The 17,511-nt window shown below is 40.8% G+C and overlaps 1 protein-coding gene across 1 annotated transcript in view; it reads right to left on the minus strand.

Annotated features, from left to right (window-relative positions):
* The window catches only part of ptprn2 (protein tyrosine phosphatase receptor type N2), a 124,418-nt gene extending 106,937 nt beyond the window's left edge, over positions 1–17,481 (minus strand). The window contains exons 1-2 of the mRNA XM_069696283.1: positions 17,130–17,481; positions 2,814–2,864 (exon numbers count right to left, since the gene is read on the minus strand). Of these exons, the coding sequence (XP_069552384.1) occupies positions 2,814–2,864; positions 17,130–17,214 (136 nt within the window). The 5' untranslated portion in view covers positions 17,215–17,481. The remainder of the gene's footprint in view (positions 1–2,813; positions 2,865–17,129) is intronic.
* Positions 17,482–17,511: the final 30 nt, after the last annotated feature.

The raw sequence follows: 17,511 nt of genomic DNA on the forward strand, positions 1-17,511 counted from the left end.
TTGCGTGACAGTCTAATGTATCCACACCAATTACGACCCTGTTGTCTGCCTCTGGGTATTTTTCTGTTGAGGTGTCAGCAATTTCCTTCTATTAGGCTCCCCTCTGTACCAAAGCAGGCCGTGTGATTAAAGTCCGTGTTTTATACTTCTCTGCGCTGCCTTCTCCTCCCTGTTTCCTCCGAAACTGGGTTAATATGGAAATAAGGGAGGAGGTCTCCAAATTTGCTTCTCTAATATGCCGCAAATCTGAAGACTACCCACTGCCCGTCACTATTATATATTCCACCACCTTAAAATGCATCTCAGTGCTATAGTTCATATAGTTGATTCATGTTTAAGTGTTTTTTTTTTTTTTGCCAAGAAATAGATGAAATTTTATATTTCCCAAAATGCTAAACCATTCCTTCATGACCCATCTCTTTTCCTTGGAAATATGGCTGTTCCATCCATTATTATTGATTTTACTGCCTTCAGTCATTCCTTTTTTTTTCTCTCTCTGTATGTAAAACCACTGGTCGATGAATTGATTGAGTTGGTGGACAGAAAATTGATCCAACACTAGTTTTGACTGTTGTTTTGATGTAACCAGCAATTAGTAAAGGTCACATTTGCTTGGAAAAGTTCTGGGTAATTGTAAGTGACATTTACGTTGTATATTTTCAGATTTTTCCAGGAAAATAATCCGTTGATGAATGAAAACAAGGATTATCTGCAGTCTTGATGAATGACTACAGTATTAAAACAATAAAACTGATATCTTAAACAAAAGGACTTATGTCCCACCATGATCTCTGTGATAAAATACCACCGACAGCATGCTCACAACACTTGTAGTTTGTCATCATTAATCAAACTGTCCAGACATTGTGTATAGTTGTTACGTTGGAAGTATAATGCCGAGGCTATGTATGAGTTCATTGGAAAGAATCAGTTTCCTCCTTAATTATTATATTAAGTCATTAATCAGCAAGTAATTAGCTTTGCATGCTAAATATCTGGTATCATTTTGAGCTTCTTAGCCTAAAGGGTTTCACAGTTAAAGCAATTTCTGGGGAATCAGCGTTCCCTCAATAATATGCAATTTTATGCAGGAAGGTGCTCCAAAATCTAATAGGATTAAATGTGAGGTATGAAGTTTGTACTACGTATAGTTTTTTTTTTTTTTAGTTATTATGTTCTACAGTCACAGAGTAATAAATGTCATAATGTCTGCACATAAAAAGCTTTAAGGCCGGTAGACAGAGTTATAAACAAAGCTCCAAATTTGATGTTATTTTAGGTCATTCTCATCCTCGTCGTCTTATGAACATAATATTTCAGTGCTTGTCCTCTGCACTGTCTCCTATAGGTCACATTATGGTTTGCACGTAATCCTGTTGTCTGTCAGCGTGTAATAGTTTCCCCTCGCTGGCTCTCATTTTTGTGAAACTGATTTGAACATGAATATGCGCAAGTAAATGAAGTCGGCAAACAAACAAACAACCTCAAAGCCGAGGCATTAACTCACTATCGACGTGAGGGCAAAAACTAACATGCAGATGCAGAACCTCTCTGCACACGTACGACTTTATGCCGAGCCGTTGCCGCCACGCGATGTAAGAATTCATTAACCTTTCACGTCGGCTCTGTCGTGAAGATGATGCTGGAGATCGACACGCTATCAATCCCCCCCCTTCAAAGTTACAACCCACTGTGTGATTCAACTGAATGACACACTGTGAAAAGGCCCGACGTTTACAACCCCCCTGTTCATCAGGTGACACGTTGTCACGGCAACCCCCGAGACAGACACATCCATCTTCCATGACAAGGTGGCTTGTAGATGAGGCCGTGGTTAGAGGGAAACCTCGGCGTATGAAGGGGAAAACATCCTGTTGGTATTGACAATAAAACCTAGTTGTTAGATGAATGAGAAGCGACAGCTACTGTGTGTGCTTGCGTTGTAAATTCAGACCGTTGCAGCCTGGCTGTTATTTGTTGTAATGCTTTTTGTTAAGCGTGACTCATATGTGCGGTGAGCAAACCCATCAGTCAGTATCTATATATATAAATCCCCTGAATTATTGAAAATAACATAGGATTTTACCTGCAGGCTCAAGGATGTTGAATTTAGATTTTTTTTTAATTTATTTTATTTTTTAAGACGTTGCATTTACAAAATTTAATCCCATCATTTGAAACAAAATTTTTGAAGAAAAAGGAATTCCGATCTGAGTTTAACACAAAGTACGTTCATAAATCATTTTATGATGATGAACCGGAAAATAAGAAATCGAAGCCTACGAGGAAGAACCTGAAAATGCAGTACAAACTGAGGGTCACAGACACATTTTTGCTGCGTCCATCAGTATACACGGTTTATGTGTCATAACTAGTCGGCCACATTCCTTGTAATGTTCTCTACCACAGCTAAACAGCTATCGGCATACTTGCTCTGAAAAATGATAGCTAATGTTTTCTGAGCTAAGTTTTCCTGCTTGTTCACGAGGCAATACTTGTTCACCGTTTGAACATCTAGTTCATCGTTATGTTTTGACATTTATTGTATTGCTATCAATTCTTTCCCAAAAAAAGAACATCGTGCGCGATCTTTTCTGCAGCCACATCCCCTCGTATTCTTTGATTATGTAACACAAGAAATGTAACGGCGGTAGCATTTTAAAGGCATTTAGACAATAGATTTGAGGTCTTGATACTCATTTGTAAGGATATTAAAAAAATTTAATATTCATATTCCAATAATATTTTCTTTTAAGACTTGATATGGGACTGAGAAAACACTGAGTGTAATGAGGGGGTGCGGGTGCACTTACCATTGACGCAGAACTCGTATGATGCACAGAGCTCGTCTTCAAACAGACAACCTGGAGGTCAGAGAAGGTGAAACAGAGAGGGGGGAAAAACGTAAAACACAGTTCAACAAAGGGGTCAACCTGCGTGGGGGGGGAAAAAGAAGAAAATGCGGCACAAAATTAGTCAAATGTCGCAATTTCTAAATATGCGACTGCTCTATAATAGTACAGCTTAGTACTACATTAACTCTGGCCGAGGGCCTCGCTGCTAATGGCAGAGCCATCAATCATCAATTAGTGTGACCTGACCTATCCTGTCTCTGACACTAATACCCCAACTCCATGGGCAACGTTTCCATATATGAATGTTGTATGAATATTAATTAACTTTAACGCTTGGACTAAGAATGGGTGTTCCAGACTAATAAATGAACAGATGGCGGGAGCATTACGAGTAGCTGTTCCCCGTGTTCACATCTCGCACGTGGGAGTTGCAACGAACGGAGGAGGACGGATTCTTCTGCTCGCCGATCCGCACAGGTGATCCTCCATATTTACACATTTCCAGGAAAAGACGGCTTCGAGAACAAAATAGTCTGCACAATAAAAACTCCTCTTAAAGTGCTAGGTTTTTTTGGTTTTTTTTCTGTCTTGTAGGCCGAATGTGATCACACATTCAGCATTGAAGGGAGCTGTAACAATAATACAGACCTTCAGCCGAGAAAATGAGATTCAGCTCATACTATTGAGTTTATGCCGTTTGCAGGGTCGGTAACAGAGAAAATCTGCAAACAAGTAGGCCAAGTCTGAAGTCTTTTATCTTTGTTATTTCGCCCTCTCTGCTCATCAGGCAGAGTGACGGAATTGGATGCACCCTCTTGGCCCGGTGGCCTCGATGGACAGCGATGAGCAGCTCGTGACCGTGAATGAAGAACAGGCTGAGTGGGAGGGGAGGCCTTCTTTGATAATGAGAAGAGATAGGCACGGGAAGTCTGCTAATCAATTGGCACAGAAAGGACAGATAATCAGGACAGGTCGGGATGAGAGAGGAACTTTTTCAGGCATCACTTGTTCAAAGTTTGCTTGAGTTTCTTCTTCCCAGGTTTGACATTAACATCATTACCGTGCTCTGTTCCTCTCTCGAAGCCAAACTGCGTGGGAACCTCATCCTGCAGACACGATGTGCAGCCATTTTTGTTTAGGCGTTGAGAGCACATTTCATGAAATTACGCCTTTTAGAGGTAATGGCGTCAATATGTCAGCAAAATGGCCATTTAATGAGGTGGAGAGAGGCATCATCACACAGCTGTAAGGTCGCTCAGCTCTCTGGGACGAAAATGAAAGGCAGAATGTCCTGAACTCAAGAGAAGCAACTTACTGCTCCAAAACCAAGACCATTAGTGGCTTTTCAAACTCATTGTACCTGAACATTAGTCTGCTAGTATATCCATCAATTTAATATACAGATTATGGGCTGAAGCACCTCATACCTATCCACCAATATATTATGTTGTGTCTTTTTTTGGGTTACATTTGCAAGTAACGACAATAACCCGGCTTATTTCTATTACAGGGAACCATTAAAAGAAAACACTTGCAAACTGCACTTTCTGAAGCCAACAAAGCTGCCCTAAACTCTGTAGTTCCCCTCAGCTCTATATTTTTATGTTTGATTTTACAGCTTGCAACTTCACTGTTTTTGGCTCCATTTCACTGCCCTCATCAGTGTTGTTTCCAGCCACAAAAGACAGCTCCCTGTCCAGCACCAAAGAGCAGACAGACACAGTTAGACACCAGCTGGTGAACATAGCGGAGCATTTGGCAGATAAAGAGACAGATATTTCCATCAGGAGCCAGTGGAGACCAAAAACCGAGCTAAAAGATGAGAAATTGTTCGACAAAAGTGGCCAGAAAAAGGACTCCAAATGAATGATCCCTTGTGTCGTATGAATGTGTAAATATAAAACTGTCTGCAAAAACGTTAGCCATGTAAGATACATGGCTAAAGTAATATGCATGAGGTAGTAATATGTCACCTTGTTGTGGTGCCCAAAAATATGGCCCAAAAAATACATTTATAAAGTGGACTGTGGTGTATGTACGCGGTACGCATCTGAATTACCTGGGATAAAACAAGCAAAAATATAATAACAACTCATTATAGGCAAATATTCGGTACAAAAGAAGGTGGGTGGGGACTGGGAGGAAAGATGATTGAGCCGCCCCTACTTCTGACTTAGTTATTTGACTTTCCTGTGACAAAAATTTTAATTAGGGTTGAAATAATTAGACAGTTACTTGATTAGTCAATCAACAGAAAATTAATCAGAAACTCTGGCTAATTGATGATTAATTCAAGTCTCTTTTTCGGGCAAAATTAACCGGTCCGAGCTTCTAAATTGTGAGGATTTGTTTATTCTCTATAAAACTGAAGTAGTCATACATAGTGATTTACTGTCAGTAAACTGAATATATTAGTGTTTTGAACTGGGTTGGCCAAAGCAAAGCATCTTGTAGTGTCTCTTTGGGCTTTATGAAAATCAGACTGTAAAAAATTTTGAATTTTTCAAGATTATTTGAAAATCGTACCAACCACCCAATCAACTGATTATTTGTTGATATACGCAGCCTTAATTATAACATAACTGCTTCTAACTAGCCGAGACTTTATAGAATACAAAAATATAAGACCAAACTTATGTAGAGCAGTCTGAGGAGTCACGTAATCCGTCTTGACCATGCATCTTCTCAGCGCTGGTGCAATTAGTGTCAGTCCATTCAACTTTACCTCCTCATCACTTCCCTGTTTAATTCATTGGGTTCTCTGGGAGGCCTTGTCAGCTCTCAATATTAATTACGACTTTCAACTAATGACGCATCCAGCCAAGCATAGTTAGTCCGACATTATGTGTGTGTGCGCATGTGTGCGTGAGTGCGCGTGTGTGTGTGTTTGATGGGCAGGGACGTAGGATTGATAACGCAGCGCTTCCCCTTTCTCCGACACCATGCCAGAGATGATTAAAATGGCGCCTTTTAATTAAAATGCAATCACAGTGGATGCTGCTGATTACCTCAGGCGGGACACAAAAAAAAAAAAAAAAAAACTGGCTGAAGAAGAAAGCTGTTAAAAAAAAAAGAAAAGAAAAAAAGAAAAGGTGTCCAGGCTCAATCTTAATGAAGCATCCTGAGAAAAAAATAGCCACATTGTCTTATTTAATTCAAGGCGTACAAGATAATTTCACAAACAAAATGACCTTTCAAAAAAAAAAAAAGTTCAATACTCTTTATTGAGTGCTGAGGCTCTGTTGCCATGTCAACCTTGTCACAGATCAATTACAGGAGCTCATCAATGGGAAAACACACGGCGAGTCAAGTCTGGCAACAGTTTCAAAGGGATTGAGAGGATTGACAGATGATTTGTGTGCTTCATAGTTGATTTTTGACTTTTCTTCCAACTGAAATCTTTTTCTTTTTAATCCAATATTTATTTCTTGTGTAAACAAACGTGAAGCAATCCAGTAAAAATGGTCAAATTTGAACATTGCTCTTCAAATGTCTCTTATTTGTTGTTTCACTGCCTGCTGAAATGGTAAGTTGTTTATTCCATTAGTTGATCATGATAATTAGTTGTTAGTAGTTGTTACTAAACATACTCTGATTATTTTTTTCCCCTTCAGTTTTCTCTCAATCAGACATGTAATCAGTGGTCTATAAAACATGAGGAAATAGTAATACATTTTAATCATAAGTTCTCAGAAGTCATGAAAATTTGAAAACGAATAGTCAGATTTAAGGAGCCAATTTTGTTCACAAATTACTTAAATGATTATCAGAACGGTTGCTACTTATTTTCACGTCAACTGACTAATTAATTTATTGGCTAACTGCTGTAGTTTTAGATATGCAATTAGCTGTTTCAGTCTTTCATTCAGTAAAAATGACATAAATATAAATGTCCTGTTTCCAAATTGGAGGATAGACTGCTTTTTATTCCTGGTTTATATCTTTGTAAACCGAATACCTCTAAATTGTATCACTTCAGAATGAACAGACGATAAAAGCGATCGTCAGATTAATTGATAGTGAAAGTAATTGTTACCAGCAGCAGGAGATGAGCGCTAACTACAGGTGCTCTAAATGTGCAGTAGCTTCCCCTCCCAAAATAGATGCTGTGACCTAATTTACAAATTCGGTATGCAGGGACAATCCTGAAGGTCAGAGGATGCGGTGAGTCAGTTCACTGTTTTTTAACAAGATATCATGGTAGTTACTGGCCTCTGTTCTCAGGAGATGGTTAAACAGGAGCTAGACAGAAGTGCAACCCACTCTGTGTTTGCAAATGAAATGAAACATACCGTGGAGACCGAAAACACTTCTAGAAATGGGATCCTGGATCAATTACCTGCAGCCCAAATCTCTCCAGGGCCTCTACACACAGCACAGAAACACTTTCCCATGATGCCCCCACCCCCACCCCCACCCCCCGCCTGCTTTATTACATCTAACTGGTATTGAGGGCAGAAAGGACACCCACTGTATAAGTAGCAAGGAGCAGCAACATGTGTGACACCCAAAAACTGTTAACCTTCAGCTGAAATCTCACACCGTGTCAGGGACATAACAGTTTCCCGCCTCGGGGGCCGTGAAATCAGAGAGGAGGCAAAAGCACACTTAAGGTAATTTAAAGAGAAGCAGTCACACGAGATTGACTAAGTGTGTCTTATTAATAAAAAATTATACAACCATATTAATCTGACAGTTAATCTCCACCTGTGCATAATCAAACCGTTCATTATTCTTCTCAGGGCAGATTTATGTCTGAAGGATCTGCTTCAGACCGTCTCCAACGTGATTGGCTGACCTTGCACGGAACATTAAATATGTCCCGATGAGGCAAAAAACCCAAGGCTGAACAAGAAGTCAGAGACTTGATCGTTCACTTTCCCTCACAGGTGGTTGGCCAACGCCGGGATACCATCTGTGATGTCTGAGGGGCCAAGGAGGACGCTGGGAATCTGGCAGCGAGGACAGCCACACCCAGAGCCTGCTGCCGTTAAGGACATATTTCATTCACTCTCTGGGGGCCACCGACGTATCTTTTATAATAAACACGAGCTGCGAGCAAGGACGCCCGACTTACTTTTTTTTTTTTTTTTTAATCACACACACCTGTACTGTCAGCCAAAAAAGCCATTTCAGGACAGTGCAGCGGGCGACAGCGGCAATAAAAGTGCAAGTGAATTGAAAAGCGAGCGCGGCTGGAGCAGGGACAGCAGAAAAGGAACATCACCTGCAAGCAAATTAGCGTCAGCTTGACACCATGTCCGCAGATTTAAACAGCTTGTGTCATTAAGGCGCTCTCCTGCTAAAATTAAAGATGGCTCCGAGCTTTTCTCTGCTCCAGCAAGTCTGTTCTTGTCCAAAGCTGCAAGTCACTCGTCAGCAACCGAGCTCCATTTGGCTTATCATCATGATGACATTTTTATACATCCGGCACGCAATTTGTGTCTGAACATGACAGGACTCTGTTATAATAGTTGTTTAAATAAGACATTTTATATTTCACGAGAAAACCGTTTTTCTACAGTGAATGACGTTTTGAAAAATTCACTTCCACACCACACAAAAAGTGTTAGAATACCTCTGTTGAGGCTTCCGTTTTAGAATATATTTGGAAATATTATTTCTCTTTCTTGCAGAGATAGGAGAGAAGTTTGACACCAATTTCATGTTTGTTTGTTTGAAACTACAGCTGGCAGCAAGTTCTCCTGGTTCTATCCAAGGGTTAAAAAAAAAACACTAAAAAAACATAACCTCCTGTAAAATGTAAGATTGTTGTTTTAAAATTAAATGAAAAAGATATAACCTGCTAATATGTGATAATTATTGGTGCTGGTAGGTTGATTTTGTTACCTTTTGGGCGGAGCTGGGCTAGCTGTTTGCTCTTATTCGAGCTAATCAGCTAATATTTGTAGCATCTTATTTAAGAAAATGTTATCATTATTTTTGATTGCATTTCGGTAGGGTCGAACACAACATTAATAAAGAGAATTAAGGAAAGATTAAACGTGTTAAGAGAAATAAATAATAACAACAACAAAATATTGAAAGCAAATAAGTGCAAAGAAGAGCTTTTCCTTTCGGGCAAATGTAATGCGTCAGAGAATAAATCTAAAGATGCTTAAAATAAATCATTATGAGGAGCTTGAGGCGGGGAGTCGGGGTGCTTGGAGGTGACCTTGACTGAAGCGAGGACCTGACGTGAAGCCACCTGACATCCAGAAGAGTGGTAACCAAACACAGTTCTCTCAGAATTCCCAGTCAGGCGGGTCACTCTCAGTCACTCAGCTGCCAGCCAGAGGCGACAGCCCAGACAACGGCCATGAATTAAAGATGGCAGTGTTCCTGCGGCAATAGCGGGCCCAGAAATAGGCCGGTTTGACCTTTTCCCGACCTGCGTTGAGTCGTTCAGACATTTGATTTTCTCCGCTCTTCTGAGGTGTGATTGGATGTTGAAGTGCAGAACCAGAACAAGTCAAACAGCTAAGTGTCCTCTTTCTCATGTGCTGAGGAGCTCAAAGTGAACCAACACAACCTGGCCCAGAGGGAAATCTCCACTCCTCCAGATGGGGATGAGGGTTTAACTCCCGAGAGTGCCGGTTGAACCTCAATTAAACTGCAGGTCATCGCAGCGCTACGGTGTTTGGGCTCCTGCAGATGGAAAGCCAGTCGACATGCAAATCCGGGTGAAATGACATTTTTCTTGCACTCAGGAAACTTTAGTGCCTGTTTGGTCATTTCAAAGCGCCAGATGACTCTGCTCAGCTGTGCCACCTGTGCAATGAAGTGCTTTCAGCGGCCGTTGAGAGCACAGGACATTTTAGGACCACTTTGGCAAGAAACTGTCTCAAAACTTCCACCTGATCAGACCACTTTTCATCACAGATGGATGGTTGGTTTCTACGGCTTTAGTTGGCGGAGACGAACACAAACACATCTTTCCAAAAATCAGGCAAATTCCTTTCAAACTAAACTATTTCAGAATAAAAGCATCTATCAAATAACCAGAATGCAATGTAAAAAAAACAACTGAATTAGCCCCGTGACTGTCCACATTTTATTTTCTACCTTGCGTATATGTGACAGCTGACTTTTTGTGAGCGTCACCTGAAACTCTTCCGTTACGTTTCACAATCATCCAGTCGTAAGCTGGTTATCTGCATTAGACTGTCTAAAGTTAGTGCAACCTATATTGAGATGAACTGGAAAGCATTTATTTCAAAAGTAGGGTACTATGAATATAACTAGTCTGCGGTGCGGTAGCATGCAGTAGGTTTGCCAGAGATTATCAGAGTATTTTTTTTTTCCCCCTCCAAACAGCTGCCTTTTGTGGCTAAAAGCAATCCCGATAAGAGAGCCGAGAGCGAACCGCAACGAACAAAATGTGACGCTTAAAACCAAAACAAATGAGCTGAAAGACACTAGCTAAACCTCTTGAGAGCTGCTCTGTACCAAATAATAATAAGTGGGGCTTTTGACGTTGGTCAACAGTTCATCAGACTGCTAATGTTGGGAAATTGCACAAAACAACTACGAGCCTCCTCGCAATACCACAACTGAAAAAGATGAATTATGAGGCAGGCTCCATCAACGATGTCAGCACCGCTCTGATAGTTTCATTAAAGCTCGGCATGACGAGCTGCAAACTAAATATTTGTTGGTGGATCTGAGCCAAATCAAGCAGAAAAAAATGTCAGTTGTGTACTTTACAGACGACAGTGGTCAAATCAATGCATCACAAAAGTAGGACAATACCTTCCCCGTTAGAGATTTTCAGCATCTTTCCATTGCCGCGCCTCCCTCCGACACTTATTTTCTTTTCCCGCTGCACTGAGAAATGCTCCGGAGTATTAATCAGCATCACCCGAACACCAAACAGGCACATTACTGCTTTAATCACGACTGTGATAGTATAGATTAATTCTAGCGCTCAACTCGCTGCTTTCCAAATTCTCATTACGGTGTTATTGTCTCTGGAACACCGAGGTGACCTTCAGACTGACCCCTTTCCCAACACCATTTCATTTGAACCTTGAAGCGGTCGTGAGAAGGCAGAACAGAGCCGTCCGAGTCTCCTTTTAAAGCCCGAGGATGTTTTCACACCCTCCGTGTCTCGAGGCTGTGAAGCTCAGGTGTGTGCAGAGGCGAGAAAGCGCAATGAGTAGCACATTCTTTGCACTGTTGCGTGCAAGATGTGCCAAGGGGAGAACTATTTTGATAATATAGTAGTGATAATGCTTTATATTCTTCCACCTTACGGGTTTTCAGGGAGTAAAGAGCCTCTATTGAAATATTAATTTTTTTTTATTTATTTATTTATTTTTTTTGCATGTAAAAGAACAGTCTTCCTCTGAAAAATTGTAACACAACCTGCCTTGCCTCTCCGGTGCCTCTCCTCCTCCTTGACCCAGAATATCTTGCAGGTCCACCTCGAACCAAGGCGCACGAGAGCCTAACGAGACGGATCGCCTCGATTCGTCTCTTCGACACAATTCTGACATCGTTCCACTCAAGAGCCGCTGACATTTCTTGCGAAAGACACGGAAACAGACCAGCCGCTTTGCTCCCATCACACTCCTCTGAGCGTCTGTTGAATCACAAAGGAACACCCTACTTCGCCTGCTGCCACGGCCGCCGAAGCCAAGAATATATACGGCCCGGTCGGTGTTGTTTCTGCACAAAAATCAGTCCTCGCACTTTGAAATGAACTCAAAAATACAATTTTGCCAGCCAATCTAAAAAAAAACAACAACAACAACCCAAAAAAACAGCAACACTTCAATAGTTTATCAGTCTGTCATTCATGTCATCCCGAGCCACTAAAAACACGACTTCAGCTGCTGCACATTAGTTCAGAGCAGCTGAAACGAGGTCGTTTACAACACTGTGTGCTGCTTATTAGTTAGAATCAATAGGCATGTATTACATTCAACAACAGATGATAGAAAATCTTCGTGTTAGATCAATTACACTTATATTGAATGCTGCAGCTGTTGAGATTAATTTTTGAAAAACAGGCTTTGCAACTAACACACCAAATGCTCATTCAACCATCCTGCACCGCCATGTGCACAAAGACAGGATGTACCGCACCATAAAATCTCATCCAATAAATAGTTTGCCATTTCTTAGATGAGCCAAAAGCCTTTAGTTAATTCGAGAAAGGCTCCTCATCCGAAGTGTCAATAAAGTGTGAGCTGAAGGCCGATGCTGGCTGCTTCAAGCTGACCCTCCACCAGATCCGTCGAGATGACTCAGACGTCCTGAGAGAGAAGAAAAATGCACTGCGACCTTTTCTGAGGGTGTGAGAGACATCACAGGAGGGTTATATTAGTTTGGCAGTCCTATTAAATCTTATCCTTGAATCCGTTTTTACTTGAATTATGACTCGGTAGCAGAAGGGCAGAGATTTAGAAATGGAGTTTTCATTATTCAGAAATGTCTCGGCTTTTATGAGAAATGTGTTGCCTGTGTTGCTGTTGAAAGCTTTTGCGTCCGCTTTGGTGCAGACTGATATATCTCACCAACTATTGGATGGATTGCCGTGAAATCTGATAGAGACATTCATCTCTACCTCAAGAGGAACTGCAATAACTTTGCTGATCCCTTGACTTTGTATTCGGTGCCATCCTCAGGACAAACTTTAAATTCATCTCACGCTTTGTTTTTTGACAAACTTCCTACAAAACTAATGACATTCCCAGCAGTGTCGGTGTGCTTTGTGTTTAGTACTGCTGATGATACCTGCTAAACATTAGCATGTTATCACTGTTACTGAGTGCAGCCTCCATTTCAACTCCTTTCCTCCATAGCTCGCGCTTTTATTTTGTCACTGATCAAAACAAGACTGATTTGTCTTTATTCATACAACCTGGATGTGAAAGAGAGTTTTAGCTGTCTCCTATATTTCATTCCATCCCCACGCACCAATTTCAACCTGTTTTAATTTACCGAAAAACCTCCAAAACACTCAGCGCAATGCTTTCATATGTGAACTATGGTACGTTTTCTCTGATCGTAAGCCACACTGCAATAACTGGTGCCATGGGAGAACTGGAGAGCGTCCTAGCAACATTGGAAATAATAAGTCAACACAACCCATATAGGATGAAAACAGACCACTTCCAGAGAGGCAAGACCTCTAAATCACCTGGATATATACCATGTTCACAATTCACACAGTTGTAAAATATCTATCCTCATACCGCTGCACATTTCAATCCCCTCAGATGATTTATAACTACTATAAGATGTTTGATATCACCACTCAGTCCTGATATCTATTGGATGACAGAGGCCCGTGGCAAAATAGATAGAGCTCAGCAGCCTATGAATCAAATCTAACTTGTCTGGGTATATTAGGCGATGGCTGCTGATAGCCAGCTGTAATGAAAACAGCCAGCAGCCCGACATGAAAGCACAATGTCTACAAGTTCGTTTTGGAGATAAGCAACCGTGTCACATATCTCAATCATCAATACATCCTTTAACGCTCTGTAATTTCACTGTAAGAGACAGCTGTTTCTATAAAGTGGGTTTAGGTGAGCTGAGACAGAATCCCTTAAAGCTTGTACCGATCAGCACAATCAATACGCAGTGATTAATGCCTGAATTTCGGTGTTAAACTCTGTGCTCGGTCGGATCTCTGTGTTCCTGCTAGATTTGTGTGTGCATCATGACAATCGTCCTACCGCCTTGGTGGAAGTCAGACTGATGTGTCTTCCTTCTATTAAATCCCAAAAGCTATTCAGAAGCTATTTTCATTAGATTGATATTTTTCGTCATCAGTTGATATAGCCTGTTTTGAAAACAGCTGCTGAAAGTAAATTTTTCTTGCTCAATAAAACACGACCTTGCGGTTGGAGAACGGCTGCCTGTCTAGTTAACCGTCTGTGGGATTTTTTGTAATTTTTTTTTTTTAGAAGTTGTTATTGGGATTCAGGGCACCGCCAAACCTCTGCAAACACACCACAGATGAGCAGAATCCTAACAACAATCCTGATAGAAAATACCGATCGCAAAGGCACTAGAGTGTTAATGTGCAACAAAATCAATTTCTGCAAATCTTTCATTGGCTAGACTCTCTTCACTTGTCAATAGATTCATTATCAAAGTTATGCTTTTTCTAACTTAGCGTAAACAAGGCATTAACCTTCCTGCACTTCAGGAAAACAGCTCGGAGGAATAGTTGCCAATCCTCGATTAAACTCCATCTTTTTGTAAAACAGCATTGTCAAGTCTGTCAAAAGCCTTTGGCTAATTCGCAAGCATGCTTTCGAATTATGTCGTGCTTCAAGGCACCGGACTCGAGGCTCGCTTAGACGTCGAGGTGGGATCAAGATGACCAAACAGAATTTGCTGCTGTTTATGTCATCCTTGAAAGCATTTAAGTAAATGTAAGCCACTTAAGTCAGATGTGGCCTCCAGGCTACTACTGTGCTCTATGAAAGGCAGCAAGCAGCCAACTTGCAGCTAACTATAGGACTTATTATCTATATTTAGGCTGATAAAGAACATAACTACCATAACACCTATGAAAGACCCAATAAATATGTGTTAATTGACGTTTCTGTCCACCTAAATCATTTTGTTTCAAGAAAATGAACTGAATCTTAATTTACAGTTGCAAGGAGAACATGGAAGTGTTTCGCAAACACCGATCGCCATAATTTCAATACCAACAAGGCCTATTTTAAACTCCATTATAACTTAATCTACAATTTAATACATAAATCAGGTTTACAAACCTGAATTCCACTGGGGTCAAAAGCAGAGTTGACAGTTACAGCTAATATACATACACAATTGCACAAGTTCAGTTTTTTGTCTCTAACATGAATTCATACATGTTTAGATATTTCAGGCTGGCAAACTGCATGAAAACAACTGTAATGCTTCATTACTTGAATTGCTTCATACATTTGAAGCTGATCATTTTACCGCCAACACATAAATTATTTAAAACAAAATCAATTAAAATGCAGATCCTCTTTGCCTTACAATTTCCCCAAAATAGAAGAGAAACTTTTGAATGAAATATTCTATCGAAATAAAGTTTATCATAAACAAATTCAAAACTGAATAGGTTTAAATCTGTGCTTTACAGGTAGCATAGAAACACAAGCCATGTAGATATAACAAGAGTGACACGATAAGATCATTATTGCTGTTCTGCTTTGCTAGTTAGCATTAGCAGGACTTTAGTTGTTTGTTTGTTTTTCTCCATAATGACAGATTTTGTTACCTTTTTATTTATTTATTTTTTTTAGGTCGAATAACAAGTTTGAGCAAACGTAAGTTAAGTTACTGCGTTTTGGCTTCATAGGTCAGAATAGCAGAGAGTTTGAACTGCTTCGAATGTGTGCGGTCCTTTTTGTCCGTCTTTATTTCTGCTGCCCGCTTTTCTCTTACTCAAACATTGACGAGTCAAATTCTGTGAATTTTAAATAGGTTTGGACGTTTGTTGAAGGGCATTAAGAGTTGACCTCCTTTCAGGCGCTACGAAAAGTCTTACGCGGTCAAATTCACACCACTGTTTAAACATTACAGCAATTAATTGCATAATCACAGTGTGCAGCTCCAGACTTAGTTTTCCTCATCTGTGGTCCCAGACATGCAAGACATGCGGGGGACACACACACACACACACACACATGCACACGCACACGCACACACACACACACACACACACACACACACACATCACACTCTCTCTGTCTCTCTCCTTCACAAACAGTATGCTGCACCCATAAAAGCACTGTGTTTATGATTATGATTATGATTATGATTATTATTATGATATGAAAACAAGGCAGCTACATCACGCCAGCACACTTTCATCCTAAAACTTCCCAATGGCACTGCGTAATCTGCAGTGGGACTCATTAAAAACAATAACCATCCCCAACTCTCAGCCACACTCTGACAATGAAGACCTCGTCCACAGACACACACACACACACACACACACACACACACACACACACACACACACACACACACACACACACACACACACACACACACACACACACACACACACACAGAAAAACACACTGAGGATTCAATGAGAGAAATGCACTCGGGGAATAAGCATGGACTCATTTATAAGTATTTGTAAGCATAAATCAGCCGACTTGCCGGGAGAAAAACCCCATTGAGAAAACAGCAATTTCTAGGATTTCTATGTAAAACTGCATGTTTGTTAACCTGATAGCCTTACGAGAACCAAAAAAAATTGCCCACTGTATAATAGAAAATAAGAAAAATGTACCTTAATTAAAAGGAGCAGACACCCTCCTGTTCTAAATATACAGAATATGATGCATCTCAGCGTCTGTATGAATCATCAGAGCTTTAGTGCCAGCCGGAGACTTATATTCGTCTCCAGCTCATGATAAAGTTTATGCTGTCATGTGTTCTGGCAGCTGATCGTGGACCAGTAGGTGTGATTAGAAGTGTAAAATTGGCGGTGGTAACCGAGGAGATTCTTCTTTCAAACTCAGACACCACTTAAGCAGGAAGATGAATCCTTTAATCTCTTGCTGTCTTAACAAAAGGACACAATTATCACAATGGCTGCTCGAATATAGATCATATTTGGACATTTGCCACTCTCTTTCACAATGTCTGAGGCAGAGCTGGAAGAACAAATCAAGGGTAATGAAAATGCAAGCCAGCCAAGTCTGAATATAAAATATGGCCTCTTCCCAAGGAGGCATAGGATATTATCAAATATTGAACTGCCTTTGAAATCGCATGCTCTTTAAGGGTACGTGTGAGTACTATTTATGGAACTATTAAAGCCATATGAAATGCATTGTTAGAGTTGTCTAAACCTCATTATACTGGATGCAAAGGATGGCTGTAGTTGTGTGTTTTCTAGGAGCAGAGATAAATAACATCCAAGTTAAAAGTCTCACGGGAAGCGTTACGTCCATTAGGCCTGAGAGGTTATGTAACTTTTCCTGCTGGCGCTTTAGATTTCATCCAATAGGCGACACCAAAGCACAGACATAAGTTTTCGCAAGAAGATGATGATATGTAAATATAACAATATGCATTTCAACGGGGATTTTCTGAACTTTTGGCAAAGAGAGCAAATGTTTGTAATCAGCGATCCAGACAGAACGACACAGTCCGGAGGATTTAGGACGCAGTCAGCCTGCAAGGCGCCAAAAAATAAATAAATAAATAAAAAAATAAAAACACACTTGAAAAGGAGAAATGTATTTTTAGAAAATGATCATAAAAACCAAGTAGATCACATTTGCTTACCGAATTTTCTGTCGACGAGGGCAAGTGAGGAGCAGAGGCTGACCGCCAATGCAGCGAAGAGAACGGGACACCGCCGTGGATCCATAGCGCTCCTCGACCAGACACTAATCCATCGCACACCTCCGCTAAAAGAGCATGTTTCACGGCGGACTCAGGTGGCGGCTTGCTCGGACGACACCTCGGACTATTAGAGAGGCATGTCGGAGGAAGGAAAAACGGGTGGGGGTTTGGAGGGGGGGGGGGGGAAAACAGGAGCAGAATTCGCCAAAAAGGCAACACAATACAGGCGTTGTTTCAGCACCACAAACAGCAACCAGCTTCACGGAGGAGCCCCTCCTAAGTTTCTGACGTCAAACACACACACACATGGTGAGGAGGGATG

Source organism: Brachyistius frenatus, unplaced genomic scaffold, assembly GCF_029030835.1.
Source record: "Brachyistius frenatus isolate BFR_SWC_R1_liver_20210118 unplaced genomic scaffold, ASM2903083v1 Contig_21, whole genome shotgun sequence".
In the NCBI taxonomy this organism is placed as follows: Eukaryota; Metazoa; Chordata; class Actinopteri; family Embiotocidae; genus Brachyistius; species Brachyistius frenatus.